At 45.3% G+C, this 16,276-nt stretch overlaps 1 protein-coding gene across 1 annotated transcript in view; it reads right to left on the reverse strand.

Annotated features, from left to right (window-relative positions):
* Positions 1-1,632, reverse strand: part of LOC143503133 (uncharacterized) — a gene marked incomplete at its 5' end in the record, with an annotated part of 44,031 nt that extends 42,399 nt beyond the window's left edge. Inside the window, 2 exons of the mRNA XM_076995576.1 lie at positions 95-1,450; positions 1,520-1,632. Coding sequence (XP_076851691.1) covers positions 95-1,450; positions 1,520-1,632 — 1,469 coding nt within the window. The remainder of the gene's footprint in view (positions 1-94; positions 1,451-1,519) is intronic.
* Positions 1,633-16,276: the final 14,644 nt, after the last annotated feature.

Below are 16,276 nucleotides of genomic sequence, written 5' to 3' on the forward strand. Positions count from 1 at the left end.
GTTGTTGGAGAGGTTGTTGATGTGGCTGTAGATGTCTCAGCTGAAGTTGTAGTTGAAGGGGCCAGTGTTGAAGTTGTTGGTGGTGTGGATGTACTTGTGCTGCTCAAAGTTGTTGGAGACTTTGTTGATGTGGCTGAAGATGTCTCAGTTGATGTTGTAGTTGAAGGGGCCAGTGTTGAAGTTGTTTGTGGTGTGGATGTACTTGTGGTGCTCAAAGATGTTGGAGACATTGTCGATGTGGCTGAAGATGTCTCAGTTGATGTTGTAGTTGAAGGGGCCAATGTTGAAGTTGTATGTGGTGTGGATGTACTTGTGGTGCTCAAAGTTGTTGGAGACGTTGTAGATGTGGCTGAAGATGTTGTCTCAGTTGATGTAGTTGAAGGGGCCAGTGTTGAAGATATTTGTGGTGTGGATGTACTTGTGGTGCTCAAAGTTGTTGGAGACGTTGTTGATGTGGCTGAAGATGTTGTCTCAGTTGATGTTGTAGTTGAAGGGGCCAGTGTTGAAGTTGTATGTGGTGTGGATGTACTTTTGGTGCTCAAAGTTGTTGGAGACATTGTCGATGTGGCTGAAGATGTCTCAGTTGATGTTGTAGTTGAAGGGGCCAGTGTTGAAGTTGTATGGGTTGTGGATGTACTTGTGGTGCTCAAAGATGTTGGCGACGTTGTTGATGTGGCTGAAGATGTTGTCTCAGTTGATGTTGTAGTGGAAGGGGCTAGTGTGGAAGTTGTTGGAGAAATTGTAGATGTGGCCGTAGAAGTTGTCTTTGCTGAAGTTGCTGTTGAAGGGGCCAGTGTTGAAGATATTTGTGGTGTGGATGTACTTGTGGTGCTCAAAGTTGTTGGAGACATTGTCGATGTGGCTGAAAATGTTGTCTCAGTTGATGTTGTAGTTGAAGGGGCTAGTGTGGAAGTTGTTGGAGAGATTGTTGATGTGGCCGTAGAAGTTGTCTTTGGTGAAGTTGCTGTTGAAGGGGCCAGTGTTGAAGATATTTGTGGTGTGGATGTACTTGTGGTGCTCAAAGTTGTTGGAGACATTGTCGATGTGGCTGAAAATGTCTCAGTTGATGTTGTAGTTGAAGGGGCCAGTGTTGAAGTTGTATGTGGTGTGGATGTACTTGTGGTGCTCAAAGTTGTTGGAGACGTTCTTGATGTGGCTGAAGATGTTGTCTCAGTTGATGTTGTAGTTGAAGGGGCCAGTGTTGAAGTTGTATGGGTTGTGGATGTACTTGTGGTGCTTAAAGATGTTGGAGACGTTGTTGATGTGGCTGAAGATGTCTCAGTTGATGTTGTAGTTGAAGGGGCCAGTGTTGAAGTTGTATGTGGTGTGGATGTACTTGTGGTGCTCACAGTTGTTGGAGACGTTGTTGATGTGGCTGGAGATGTTGTCTCAGTTGATGTTGTAGTGGAAGGGGCCAGTGTTGAAGTTGTTGGAGAGGTTGTTGATGTGGCTGTAGATGTCTCAGCTGAAGTTGTAGTTGAAGGGGCCAGTGTTGAAGTTGTTGGTGGTGTGGATGTACTTGTGCTGCTCAAAGTTGTTGGAGACTTTGTTGATGTGGCTGAAGATGTGTCAGTTGATGTAGTTGAAGGGGCCAGTGTTGAAGTTGTATGGGTTGTGGATGTACTTGTGGTGCTCAAAGATGTTGGAGACGTTTTTGATGTGGCTGAAGATGTTGTCTCAGTTGATGTTGTAGTTGAAGGGGCCAGTGTTGAAGATATTTGTGGTGTGGATGTATTTGTGGTGCTCAAAGTTGTTGGAGACGTTGTTGATGTGGCTGAAGATGTTGTCTCAGTTGATGTTGTAGTGGAAGGGGCTAGTGTGGAAGTTGTTGGAGAGATTGTTGATGTGGCCGTAGAAGTTGTCTTTGCTGAAGTTGCTGTTGAAGGGGCCAGTGTTGAAGATATTTGTGGTGTGGATGTACTTGTGGTGCTCAAAGTTGTTGGAGACGTTGTTGATGTGGCTGAAGATGTCTCAGTTGATGTTGTAGTTGAAGGGGCCAGTGTTGAAGTTGTATGTGGTGTGGATGTACTTGTGGTGCTCACAGTTGTTGGAGACGTTGTTGATGTGGCTGGAGATGTTGTCTCAGTTGATGTTGTAGTGGAAGGGGCCAGTGTTGAAGTTGTTGGAGAGGTTGTTGATGTGGCTGTAGATGTCTCAGCTGAAGTTGTAGTTGAAGGGGCCAGTGTTGAAGTTGTTGGTGGTGTGGATGTACTTGTGCTGCTCAAAGTTGTTGGAGACTTTGTTGATGTGGCTGAAGATGTCTCAGTTGATGTTGTAGTTGAAGGGGCCAGTGTTGAAGTTGTTTGTGGTGTGGATGTACTTGTGGTGCTCAAAGATGTTGGAGACATTGTCGATGTGGCTGAAGATGTCTCAGTTGATGTTGTAGTTGAAGGGGCCAATGTTGAAGTTGTATGTGGTGTGGATGTACTTGTGGTGCTCAAAGTTGTTGGAGACGTTGTAGATGTGGCCGTAGAAGTTGTCTTTGCTGAAGTTGCTGTTGAAGGGGCCTGTGTTGAAGTTGTATGGGGTGTGGATGTACTTGTGGTGCTCAAAGATGTTGGAGACGTTGTTGATGTGGCTGAAGATGTTGTCTCAGTTGATGTTGTAGTTGAAGGGGCCAGTGTTGAAGTTGTATGTGGTGTGGATGTACTTTTGGTGCTCAAAGTTGTTGGAGACATTGTCGATGTGGCTGAAGATGTCTCAGTTGATGTTGTAGTTGAAGGAGCCAGTGTTGAAGTTGTATGTGGTGTGGATGTACTTGTGGTGCTCAAAGTTGTTGGAGATGTTGTTGATGTGGCTGAAGATGTTGTCTCAGTTGATGATGTAGTGGAAGGGGCTAGTGTGGAAGTTGTTGGAGAGATTGTTGATGTGGCCGTAGAAGTTGTCTCTGCTGAAGTTTCTGTTGAAGGGGCCAGTGTTGAAGATATTTGTGGTGTGGATGTACTTGTGGTGCTCAAAGTTGTTGGAGACGTTCTTGATGTGGCTGAAGATGTTGTCTCAGTTGATGTTGTAGTTGAAGGGGCCAGTGTTGAAGTTGTATGTGGTGTGGATGTACTTGTGGTGCTCAAAGTTGTTGGAGACGTTGTTGATGTGGCTGAAGATGTTGTCTTAGTTGATGTAGTGGAAGTGGCTAGTGTGGAAGTTGTTGGAGAGATTGTTGATGTGGCCGTAGAAGTTGTCTCTGCTGAAGTTGCTGTTGAAGGGGCTAGTGTTGAAGATATTTGTGGTGTGGATGTACTTGTGGTGCTCAAAGTTGTTGGAGACGTTCTTGATGTGGCTGAAGATGTTGTCTCAGTTGATGTTGTAGTTGAAGGGGCCAGTGTTGAAGTTGTATGGGTTGTGGATGTACTTGTGGTGCTTAAAGATGTTGGAGACGTTGTTGATGTGGCTGAAGATGTCTCAGTTGATGTTGTAGTTGAAGGGGCCAGTGTTGAAGTTGTATGTGGTGTGGATGTACTTGTGGTGCTCACAGTTGTTGGAGACGTTGTTGATGTGGCTGGAGATGTTGTCTCAGTTGATGTTGTAGTGGAAGGGGCCAGTGTTGAAGTTGTTGGAGAGGTTGTTGATGTGGCTGTAGATGTCTCAGCTGAAGTTGTAGTTGAAGGGGCCAGTGTTGAAGTTGTTTGTGGTGTGGATGTACTTGTGCTGCTCAAAGTTGTTGGAGACTTTGTTGATGTGGCTGAAGATGTCTCAGTTGATGTTGTAGTTGAAGGGGCCAGTGTTGAAGTTGTTTGTGGTGTGGATGTACTTGTGGTGCTCAAAGATGTTGGAGACATTGTCGATGTGGCTGAAGATGTCTCAGTTGATGTTGTAGTTGAAGGGGCCAATGTTGAAGTTGTATGTGGTGTGGATGTACTTGTGGTGCTCAAAGTTGTTGGAGACGTTGTAGATGTGGCTGAAGATGTTGTCTCAGTTGATGTAGTTGAAGGGGCCAGTGTTGAAGTTGTATGGGATGTGGATGTACTTGTGGTGCTCAAAGATGTTGGAGACGTTGTTGATGTGGCTGAAGATGTTGTCTCAGTTGATGTTGTAGTGGAAGGGGCTAGTGTGGAAGTTGTTGGAGAGATTGTTGATTTGGCCGTAGAAGTTGTCTTTGCTGAAGTTGCTGTTGAAGGGGCCAGTGTTGAAGATATTTGTGGTGTGGATGTACTTGTGGTGCTCAAAGTTGTTGGAGACATTCTTGATGTGGCCGTAGAAGTTGTCTCTGCTGAAGTTGCTGTTGAAGGGGCCAGTGTTGAAGATATTTGTGGTGTGGATGTACTTGTGGTGCTCAAAGTTGTTGGAGACGTTCTTGATGTGGCTGAAGATGTTGTCTCAGTTGATGTTGTAGTTGAAGGGGCCAGTGTTGAAGTTGTATGGGTTGTGGATGTACTTGTGGTGCTTAAAGATGTTGGAGACGTTGTTGATGTGGCGGAAGATGTCTCAGTTGATGTTGTAGTTGAAGGGGCCAGTGTTGAAGTTGTATGTGGTGTGGATGTACTTGTGGTGCTCACAGTTGTTGGAGACGTTGTTGATGTGGCTGGAGATGTTGTCTCAGTTGATGTTGTAGTGGAAGGGGCCAGTGTTGAAGTTGTTGGAGAGGTTGTTGATGTGGCTGTAGATGTCTCAGCTGAAGTTGTAGTTGAAGGGGCCAGTGTTGAAGTTGTTGGTGGTGTGGATGTACTTGTGCTGCTCAAAGTTGTTGGAGACTTTGTTGATGTGGCTGAAGATGTCTCAGTTGATGTTGTAGTTGAAGGGGCCAGTGTTGAAGTTGTTTGTGGTGTGGATGTACTTGTGGTGCTCAAAGATGTTGGAGACGTTGTAGATGTGGCTGAAGATGTTGTCTCAGTTGATGTAGTTGAAGGGGCCAGTGTTGAAGATATTTGTGGTGTGGATGTACTTGTGGTGCTCAAAGTTGTTGGAGACGTTGTTGATGTGGCTGAAGATGTTGTCTCAGTTGATGTTGTAGTTGAAGGGGCCAGTGTTGAAGTTGTATGTGGTGTGGATGTACTTTTGGTGCTCAAAGTTGTTGGAGACATTGTCGATGTGGCTGAAGATGTCTCAGTTGATGTTGTAGTTGAAGGGGCCAGTGTTGAAGTTGTATGGGTTGTGGATGTACTTGTGGTGCTCAAAGATGTTGGCGACGTTGTTGATGTGGCTGAAGATGTTGTCTCAGTTGATGTTGTAGTGGAAGGGGCTAGTGTGGAAGTTGTTGGAGAAATTGTAGATGTGGCCGTAGAAGTTGTCTTTGCTGAAGTTGCTGTTGAAGGGGCCAGTGTTGAAGATATTTGTGGTGTGGATGTACTTGTGGTGCTCAAAGTTGTTGGAGACATTGTCGATGTGGCTGAAAATGTTGTCTCAGTTGATGTTGTAGTTGAAGGGGCTAGTGTGGAAGTTGTTGGAGAGATTGTTGATGTGGCCGTAGAAGTTGTCTTTGGTGAAGTTGCTGTTGAAGGGGCCAGTGTTGAAGATATTTGTGGTGTGGATGTACTTGTGGTGCTCAAAGTTGTTGGAGACATTGTCGATGTGGCTGAAAATGTTGTCTCAGTTGATGTTGTAGTTGAAGGGGCTAGTGTGGAAGTTGTTGGAGAGATTGTTGATGTGGTCGTAGAAGTTGTCTTTGGTGAAGTTGCTGTTGAAGGGGCCAGTGTTGAAGATATTTGTGGTGTGGATGTACTTGTGGTGCTCAAAGTTGTTGGAGACATTCTTGATGTGGCCGTAGAAGTTGTCTCTGCTGAAGTTGCTGTTGAAGGGGCCAGTGTTGAAGATATTTGTGGTGTGGATGTACTTGTGGTGCTCAAAGTTGTTGGAGACGTTCTTGATGTGGCTGAAGATGTTGTCTCAGTTGATGTTGTAGTTGAAGGGGCCAGTGTTGAAGTTGTATGGGTTGTGGATGTACTTGTGGTGCTTAAAGATGTTGGAGACGTTGTTGATGTGGCTGAAGATATCTCAGTTGATGTTGTAGTTGAAGGGGCCAGTGTTGAAGTTGTATGTGGTGTGGATGTACTTGTGGTGCTCACAGTTGTTGGAGACGTTGTTGATGTGGCTGGAGATGTTGTCTCAGTTGATGTTGTAGTGGAAGGGGCCAGTGTTGAAGTTGTTGGAGAGGTTGTTGATGTGGCTGTAGATGTCTCAGCTGAAGTTGTAGTTGAAGGGGCCAGTGTTGAAGTTGTTGGTGGTGTGGATGTACTTGTGCTGCTCAAAGTTGTTGGAGACTTTGTTGATGTGGCTGAAGATGTCTCAGTTGATGTTGTAGTTAAAGGGGCCAGTGTTGAAGTTGTTTGTGGTGTGGATGTACTTGTGGTGCTCAAAGATGTTGGAGACATTGTCGATGTGGCTGAAGATGTCTCAGTTGATGTTGTAGTTGAAGGGGCCAATGTTGAAGTTGTATGTGGTGTGGATGTACTTGTGGTGCTCAAAGTTGTTGGAGACGTTGTAGATGTGGCTGAAGATGTTGTCTCAGTTGATGTAGTTGAAGGGGCCAGTGTTGAAGATATTTGTGGTGTGGATGTACTTGTGGTGCTCAAAGTTGTTGGAGACGTTGTTGATGTGGCTGAAGATGTTGTCTCAGTTGATGTTGTAGTTGAAGGGGCCAGTGTTGAAGTTGTATGTGGTGTGGATGTACTTTTGGTGCTCAAAGTTGTTGGAGACATTGTCGATGTGGCTGAAGATGTCTCAGTTGATGTTGTAGTTGAAGGGGCCAGTGTTGAAGTTGTATGGGTTGTGGATGTACTTGTGGTGCTCAAAGATGTTGGCGACGTTGTTGATGTGGCTGAAGATGTTGTCTCAGTTGATGTTGTAGTGGAAGGGGCTAGTGTGGAAGTTGTTGGAGAAATTGTAGATGTGGCCGTAGAAGTTGTCTTTGCTGAAGTTGCTGTTGAAGGGGCCAGTGTTGAAGATATTTGTGGTGTGGATGTACTTGTGGTGCTCAAAGTTGTTGGAGACATTGTCGATGTGGCTGAAAATGTTGTCTCAGTTGATGTTGTAGTTGAAGGGGCTAGTGTGGAAGTTGTTGGAGAGATTGTTGATGTGGCCGTAGAAGTTGTCTTTGGTGAAGTTGCTGTTGAAGGGGCCAGTGTTGAAGATATTTGTGGTGTGGATGTACTTGTGGTGCTCAAAGTTGTTGGAGACATTGTCGATGTGGCTGAAAATGTTGTCTCAGTTGATGTTGTAGTTGAAGGGGCTAGTGTGGAAGTTGTTGGAGAGATTGTTGATGTGGTCGTAGAAGTTGTCTTTGGTGAAGTTGCTGTTGAAGGGGCCAGTGTTGAAGATATTTGTGGTGTGGATGTACTTGTGGTGCTCAAAGTTGTTGGAGACATTCTTGATGTGGCCGTAGAAGTTGTCTCTGCTGAAGTTGCTGTTGAAGGGGCCAGTGTTGAAGATATTTGTGGTGTGGATGTACTTGTGGTGCTCAAAGTTGTTGGAGACGTTCTTGATGTGGCTGAAGATGTTGTCTCAGTTGATGTTGTAGTTGAAGGGGCCAGTGTTGAAGTTGTATGGGTTGTGGATGTACTTGTGGTGCTTAAAGATGTTGGAGACGTTGTTGATGTGGCTGAAGATATCTCAGTTGATGTTGTAGTTGAAGGGGCCAGTGTTGAAGTTGTATGTGGTGTGGATGTACTTGTGGTGCTCACAGTTGTTGGAGACGTTGTTGATGTGGCTGGAGATGTTGTCTCAGTTGATGTTGTAGTGGAAGGGGCCAGTGTTGAAGTTGTTGGAGAGGTTGTTGATGTGGCTGTAGATGTCTCAGCTGAAGTTGTAGTTGAAGGGGCCAGTGTTGAAGTTGTTGGTGGTGTGGATGTACTTGTGCTGCTCAAAGTTGTTGGAGACTTTGTTGATGTGGCTGAAGATGTCTCAGTTGATGTTGTAGTTGAAGGGGCCAGTGTTGAAGTTGTTTGTGGTGTGGATGTACTTGTGGTGCTCAAAGATGTTGGAGACATTGTCGATGTGGCTGAAGATGTCTCAGTTGATGTTGTAGTTGAAGGGGCCAATGTTGAAGTTGTATGTGGTGTGGATGTACTTGTGGTGCTCAAAGTTGTTGGAGACGTTGTAGATGTGGCTGAAGATGTTGTCTCAGTTGATGTAGTTGAAGGGGCCAGTGTTGAAGATATTTGTGGTGTGGATGTACTTGTGGTGCTCAAAGTTGTTGGAGACGTTGTTGATGTGGCTGAAGATGTTGTCTCAGTTGATGTTGTAGTTGAAGGGGCCAGTGTTGAAGTTGTATGTGGTGTGGATGTACTTTTGGTGCTCAAAGTTGTTGGAGACATTGTCGATGTGGCTGAAGATGTCTCAGTTGATGTTGTAGTTGAAGGGGCCAGTGTTGAAGTTGTATGGGTTGTGGATGTACTTGTGGTGCTCAAAGATGTTGGCGACGTTGTTGATGTGGCTGAAGATGTTGTCTCAGTTGATGTTGTAGTGGAAGGGGCTAGTGTGGAAGTTGTTGGAGAAATTGTAGATGTGGCCGTAGAAGTTGTCTTTGCTGAAGTTGCTGTTGAAGGGGCCAGTGTTGAAGATATTTGTGGTGTGGATGTACTTGTGGTGCTCAAAGTTGTTGGAGACATTGTCGATGTGGCTGAAAATGTTGTCTCAGTTGATGTTGTAGTTGAAGGGGCTAGTGTGGAAGTTGTTGGAGAGATTGTTGATGTGGCCGTAGAAGTTGTCTTTGGTGAAGTTGCTGTTGAAGGGGCCAGTGTTGAAGATATTTGTGGTGTGGATGTACTTGTGGTGCTCAAAGTTGTTGGAGACATTGTCGATGTGGCTGAAAATGTCTCAGTTGATGTTGTAGTTGAAGGGGCCAGTGTTGAAGTTGTATGTGGTGTGGATGTACTTGTGGTGCTCAAAGTTGTTGGAGACGTTCTTGATGTGGCTGAAGATGTTGTCTCAGTTGATGTTGTAGTTGAAGGGGCCAGTGTTGAAGTTGTATGGGTTGTGGATGTACTTGTGGTGCTTAAAGATGTTGGAGACGTTGTTGATGTGGCTGAAGATGTCTCAGTTGATGTTGTAGTTGAAGGGGCCAGTGTTGAAGTTGTATGTGGTGTGGATGTACTTGTGGTGCTCACAGTTGTTGGAGACGTTGTTGATGTGGCTGGAGATGTTGTCTCAGTTGATGTAGTGGAAGGGGCCAGTGTTGAAGTTGTTGGAGAGGTTGTTGATGTGGCTGTAAATGTCTCAGCTGAAGTTGTAGTTGAAGGGGCCAGTGTTGAAGTTGTTGGTGGTGTGGATGTACTTGTGCTGCTCAAAGTTGTTGGAGACTTTGTTGATGTGGCTGAAGATGTGTCAGTTGATGTTGTAGTTGAAGGGGCCAGTGTTGAAGTTGTATGGGTTGTGGATGTACTTGTGGTGCTCAAAGATGTTGGCGACGTTTTTGATGTGGCTGAAGATGTCTCAGTTGATGTTGTAGTTGAAGGGGCCAGTGTTGAAGTTGTATGTGGTGTGGATGTACTTGTGGTGCTCACAGTTGTTGGAGACGTTGTTGATGTGGCTGGAGATGTTGTCTCAGTTGATGTTGTAGTGGAAGGGGCCAGTGTTGAAGTTGTTGGAGAGGTTGTTGATGTGGCTGTAGATGTCTCAGCTGAAGTTGTAGTTGAAGGGGCCAGTGTTGAAGATATTTGTGGTGTGGATGTACTTGTGGTGCTCAAAGTTGTTGGAGACGTTGTTGATGTGGCTGAAGATGTTGTCTCAGTTGATGTTGTAGTTGAAGGGGCCAGTGTTGAAGTTGTATGTGGTGTGGATGTACTTTTGGTGCTCAAAGTTGTTGGAGACATTGTCGATGTGGCTGAAGATGTCTCAGTTGATGTTGTAGTTGAAGGGGCCAGTGTTGAAGTTGTATGGGTTGTGGATGTACTTGTGGTGCTCAAAGATGTTGGCGACGTTGTTGATGTGGCTGAAGATGTTGTCTCAGTTGATGTTGTAGTGGAAGGGGCTAGTGTGGAAGTTGTTGGAGAAATTGTAGATGTGGCCGTAGAAGTTGTCTTTGCTGAAGTTGCTGTTGAAGGGGCCAGTGTTGAAGATATTTGTGGTGTGGATGTACTTGTGGTGCTCAAAGTTGTTGGAGACATTGTCGATGTGGCTGAAAATGTTGTCTCAGTTGATGTTGTAGTTGAAGGGGCTAGTGTGGAAGTTGTTGGAGAGATTGTTGATGTGGTCGTAGAAGTTGTCTTTGGTGAAGTTGCTGTTGAAGGGGCCAGTGTTGAAGATATTTGTGGTGTGGATGTACTTGTGGTGCTCAAAGTTGTTGGAGACATTCTTGATGTGGCCGTAGAAGTTGTCTCTGCTGAAGTTGCTGTTGAAGGGGCCAGTGTTGAAGATATTTGTGGTGTGGATGTACTTGTGGTGCTCAAAGTTGTTGGAGACGTTCTTGATGTGGCTGAAGATGTTGTCTCAGTTGATGTTGTAGTTGAAGGGGCCAGTGTTGAAGTTGTATGGGTTGTGGATGTACTTGTGGTGCTTAAAGATGTTGGAGACGTTGTTGATGTGGCTGAAGATATCTCAGTTGATGTTGTAGTTGAAGGGGCCAGTGTTGAAGTTGTATGTGGTGTGGATGTACTTGTGGTGCTCACAGTTGTTGGAGACGTTGTTGATGTGGCTGGAGATGTTGTCTCAGTTGATGTTGTAGTGGAAGGGGCCAGTGTTGAAGTTGTTGGAGAGGTTGTTGATGTGGCTGTAGATGTCTCAGCTGAAGTTGTAGTTGAAGGGGCCAGTGTTGAAGTTGTTGGTGGTGTGGATGTACTTGTGCTGCTCAAAGTTGTTGGAGACTTTGTTGATGTGGCTGAAGATGTCTCAGTTGATGTTGTAGTTGAAGGGGCCAGTGTTGAAGTTGTTTGTGGTGTGGATGTACTTGTGGTGCTCAAAGATGTTGGAGACATTGTCGATGTGGCTGAAGATGTCTCAGTTGATGTTGTAGTTGAAGGGGCCAATGTTGAAGTTGTATGTGGTGTGGATGTACTTGTGGTGCTCAAAGTTGTTGGAGACGTTGTAGATGTGGCCGTAGAAGTTGTCTTTGCTGAAGTTGCTGTTGAAGGGGCCTGTGTTGAAGTTGTATGGGGTGTGGATGTACTTGTGGTGCTCAAAGATGTTGGAGACGTTGTTGATGTGGCTGAAGATGTTGTCTCAGTTGATGTTGTAGTTGAAGGGGCCAGTGTTGAAGTTGTATGTGGTGTGGATGTACTTTTGGTGCTCAAAGTTGTTGGAGACATTGTCGATGTGGCTGAAGATGTCTCAGTTGATGTTGTAGTTGAAGGAGCCAGTGTTGAAGTTGTATGTGGTGTGGATGTACTTGTGGTGCTCAAAGTTGTTGGAGATGTTGTTGATGTGGCTGAAGATGTTGTCTCAGTTGATGATGTAGTGGAAGGGGCTAGTGTGGAAGTTGTTGGAGAGATTGTTGATGTGGCCGTAGAAGTTGTCTCTGCTGAAGTTTCTGTTGAAGGGGCCAGTGTTGAAGATATTTGTGGTGTGGATGTACTTGTGGTGCTCAAAGTTGTTGGAGACGTTCTTGATGTGGCTGAAGATGTTGTCTCAGTTGATGTTGTAGTTGAAGGGGCCAGTGTTGAAGTTGTATGTGGTGTGGATGTACTTGTGGTGCTCAAAGTTGTTGGAGACGTTGTTGATGTGGCTGAAGATGTTGTCTTAGTTGATGTAGTGGAAGTGGCTAGTGTGGAAGTTGTTGGAGAGATTGTTGATGTGGCCGTAGAAGTTGTCTCTGCTGAAGTTGCTGTTGAAGGGGCTAGTGTTGAAGATATTTGTGGTGTGGATGTACTTGTGGTGCTCAAAGTTGTTGGAGACGTTCTTGATGTGGCTGAAGATGTTGTCTCAGTTGATGTTGTAGTTGAAGGGGCCAGTGTTGAAGTTGTATGGGTTGTGGATGTACTTGTGGTGCTTAAAGATGTTGGAGACGTTGTTGATGTGGCTGAAGATGTCTCAGTTGATGTTGTAGTTGAAGGGGCCAGTGTTGAAGTTGTATGTGGTGTGGATGTACTTGTGGTGCTCACAGTTGTTGGAGACGTTGTTGATGTGGCTGGAGATGTTGTCTCAGTTGATGTTGTAGTGGAAGGGGCCAGTGTTGAAGTTGTTGGAGAGGTTGTTGATGTGGCTGTAGATGTCTCAGCTGAAGTTGTAGTTGAAGGGGCCAGTGTTGAAGTTGTTTGTGGTGTGGATGTACTTGTGCTGCTCAAAGTTGTTGGAGACTTTGTTGATGTGGCTGAAGATGTCTCAGTTGATGTTGTAGTTGAAGGGGCCAGTGTTGAAGTTGTTTGTGGTGTGGATGTACTTGTGGTGCTCAAAGATGTTGGAGACATTGTCGATGTGGCTGAAGATGTCTCAGTTGATGTTGTAGTTGAAGGGGCCAATGTTGAAGTTGTATGTGGTGTGGATGTACTTGTGGTGCTCAAAGTTGTTGGAGACGTTGTAGATGTGGCTGAAGATGTTGTCTCAGTTGATGTAGTTGAAGGGGCCAGTGTTGAAGTTGTATGGGATGTGGATGTACTTGTGGTGCTCAAAGATGTTGGAGACGTTGTTGATGTGGCTGAAGATGTTGTCTCAGTTGATGTTGTAGTGGAAGGGGCTAGTGTGGAAGTTGTTGGAGAGATTGTTGATTTGGCCGTAGAAGTTGTCTTTGCTGAAGTTGCTGTTGAAGGGGCCAGTGTTGAAGATATTTGTGGTGTGGATGTACTTGTGGTGCTCAAAGTTGTTGGAGACATTCTTGATGTGGCCGTAGAAGTTGTCTCTGCTGAAGTTGCTGTTGAAGGGGCCAGTGTTGAAGATATTTGTGGTGTGGATGTACTTGTGGTGCTCAAAGTTGTTGGAGACGTTCTTGATGTGGCTGAAGATGTTGTCTCAGTTGATGTTGTAGTTGAAGGGGCCAGTGTTGAAGTTGTATGGGTTGTGGATGTACTTGTGGTGCTTAAAGATGTTGGAGACGTTGTTGATGTGGCGGAAGATGTCTCAGTTGATGTTGTAGTTGAAGGGGCCAGTGTTGAAGTTGTATGTGGTGTGGATGTACTTGTGGTGCTCACAGTTGTTGGAGACGTTGTTGATGTGGCTGGAGATGTTGTCTCAGTTGATGTTGTAGTGGAAGGGGCCAGTGTTGAAGTTGTTGGAGAGGTTGTTGATGTGGCTGTAGATGTCTCAGCTGAAGTTGTAGTTGAAGGGGCCAGTGTTGAAGTTGTTGGTGGTGTGGATGTACTTGTGCTGCTCAAAGTTGTTGGAGACTTTGTTGATGTGGCTGAAGATGTCTCAGTTGATGTTGTAGTTGAAGGGGCCAGTGTTGAAGTTGTTTGTGGTGTGGATGTACTTGTGGTGCTCAAAGATGTTGGAGACATTGTCGATGTGGCTGAAGATGTCTCAGTTGATGTTGTAGTTGAAGGGGCCAATGTTGAAGTTGTATGTTGTGTGGATGTACTTGTGGTGCTCAAAGTTGTTGGAGACGTTGTAGATGTGGCTGAAGATGTTGTCTCAGTTGATGTAGTTGAAGGGGCCAGTGTTGAAGATATTTGTGGTGTGGATGTACTTGTGGTGCTCAAAGTTGTTGGAGACGTTGTTGATGTGGCTGAAGATGTTGTCTCAGTTGATGTTGTAGTTGAAGGGGCCAGTGTTGAAGTTGTATGTGGTGTGGATGTACTTTTGGTGCTCAAAGTTGTTGGAGACATTGTCGATGTGGCTGAAGATGTCTCAGTTGATGTTGTAGTTGAAGGGGCCAGTGTTGAAGTTGTATGGGTTGTGGATGTACTTGTGGTGCTCAAAGATGTTGGCGACGTTGTTGATGTGGCTGAAGATGTTGTCTCAGTTGATGTTGTAGTGGAAGGGGCTAGTGTGGAAGTTGTTGGAGAAATTGTAGATGTGGCCGTAGAAGTTGTCTTTGCTGAAGTTGCTGTTGAAGGGGCCAGTGTTGAAGATATTTGTGGTGTGGATGTACTTGTGGTGCTCAAAGTTGTTGGAGACATTGTCGATGTGGCTGAAAATGTTGTCTCAGTTGATGTTGTAGTTGAAGGGGCTAGTGTGGAAGTTGTTGGAGAGATTGTTGATGTGGCCGTAGAAGTTGTCTTTGGTGAAGTTGCTGTTGAAGGGGCCAGTGTTGAAGATATTTGTGGTGTGGATGTACTTGTGGTGCTCAAAGTTGTTGGAGACATTGTCGATGTGGCTGAAAATGTTGTCTCAGTTGATGTTGTAGTTGAAGGGGCTAGTGTGGAAGTTGTTGGAGAGATTGTTGATGTGGTCGTAGAAGTTGTCTTTGGTGAAGTTGCTGTTGAAGGGGCCAGTGTTGAAGATATTTGTGGTGTGGATGTACTTGTGGTGCTCAAAGTTGTTGGAGACATTCTTGATGTGGCCGTAGAAGTTGTCTCTGCTGAAGTTGCTGTTGAAGGGGCCAGTGTTGAAGATATTTGTGGTGTGGATGTACTTGTGGTGCTCAAAGTTGTTGGAGACGTTCTTGATGTGGCTGAAGATGTTGTCTCAGTTGATGTTGTAGTTGAAGGGGCCAGTGTTGAAGTTGTATGGGTTGTGGATGTACTTGTGGTGCTTAAAGATGTTGGAGACGTTGTTGATGTGGCTGAAGATATCTCAGTTGATGTTGTAGTTGAAGGGGCCAGTGTTGAAGTTGTATGTGGTGTGGATGTACTTGTGGTGCTCACAGTTGTTGGAGACGTTGTTGATGTGGCTGGAGATGTTGTCTCAGTTGATGTTGTAGTGGAAGGGGCCAGTGTTGAAGTTGTTGGAGAGGTTGTTGATGTGGCTGTAGATGTCTCAGCTGAAGTTGTAGTTGAAGGGGCCAGTGTTGAAGTTGTTGGTGGTGTGGATGTACTTGTGCTGCTCAAAGTTGTTGGAGACTTTGTTGATGTGGCTGAAGATGTCTCAGTTGATGTTGTAGTTGAAGGGGCCAGTGTTGAAGTTGTTTGTGGTGTGGATGTACTTGTGGTGCTCAAAGATGTTGGAGACATTGTCGATGTGGCTGAAGATGTCTCAGTTGATGTTGTAGTTGAAGGGGCCAATGTTGAAGTTGTATGTGGTGTGGATGTACTTGTGGTGCTCAAAGTTGTTGGAGACGTTGTAGATGTGGCTGAAGATGTTGTCTCAGTTGATGTAGTTGAAGGGGCCAGTGTTGAAGATATTTGTGGTGTGGATGTACTTGTGGTGCTCAAAGTTGTTGGAGACGTTGTTGATGTGGCTGAAGATGTTGTCTCAGTTGATGTTGTAGTTGAAGGGGCCAGTGTTGAAGTTGTATGTGGTGTGGATGTACTTTTGGTGCTCAAAGTTGTTGGAGACATTGTCGATGTGGCTGAAGATGTCTCAGTTGATGTTGTAGTTGAAGGGGCCAGTGTTGAAGTTGTATGGGTTGTGGATGTACTTGTGGTGCTCAAAGATGTTGGCGACGTTGTTGATGTGGCTGAAGATGTTGTCTCAGTTGATGTTGTAGTGGAAGGGGCTAGTGTGGAAGTTGTTGGAGAAATTGTAGATGTGGCCGTAGAAGTTGTCTTTGCTGAAGTTGCTGTTGAAGGGGCCAGTGTTGAAGATATTTGTGGTGTGGATGTACTTGTGGTGCTCAAAGTTGTTGGAGACATTGTCGATGTGGCTGAAAATGTTGTCTCAGTTGATGTTGTAGTTGAAGGGGCTAGTGTGGAAGTTGTTGGAGAGATTGTTGATGTGGCCGTAGAAGTTGTCTTTGGTGAAGTTGCTGTTGAAGGGGCCAGTGTTGAAGATATTTGTGGTGTGGATGTACTTGTGGTGCTCAAAGTTGTTGGAGACATTGTCGATGTGGCTGAAAATGTCTCAGTTGATGTTGTAGTTGAAGGGGCCAGTGTTGAAGTTGTATGTGGTGTGGATGTACTTGTGGTGCTCAAAGTTGTTGGAGACGTTCTTGATGTGGCTGAAGATGTTGTCTCAGTTGATGTTGTAGTTGAAGGGGCCAGTGTTGAAGTTGTATGGGTTGTGGATGTACTTGTGGTGCTTAAAGATGTTGGAGACGTTGTTGATGTGGCTGAAGATGTCTCAGTTGATGTTGTAGTTGAAGGGGCCAGTGTTGAAGTTGTATGTGGTGTGGATGTACTTGTGGTGCTCACAGTTGTTGGAGACGTTGTTGATGTGGCTGGAGATGTTGTCTCAGTTGATGTAGTGGAAGGGGCCAGTGTTGAAGTTGTTGGAGAGGTTGTTGATGTGGCTGTAAATGTCTCAGCTGAAGTTGTAGTTGAAGGGGCCAGTGTTGAAGTTGTTGGTGGTGTGGATGTACTTGTGCTGCTCAAAGTTGTTGGAGACTTTGTTGATGTGGCTGAAGATGTGTCAGTTGATGTTGTAGTTGAAGGGGCCAGTG

The sequence above is a fragment of the Brachyhypopomus gauderio genome, unplaced genomic scaffold (assembly GCF_052324685.1).
Source record: "Brachyhypopomus gauderio isolate BG-103 unplaced genomic scaffold, BGAUD_0.2 sc218, whole genome shotgun sequence".
Lineage (NCBI taxonomy): Eukaryota > Metazoa > Chordata > Actinopteri > Gymnotiformes > Hypopomidae > Brachyhypopomus > Brachyhypopomus gauderio.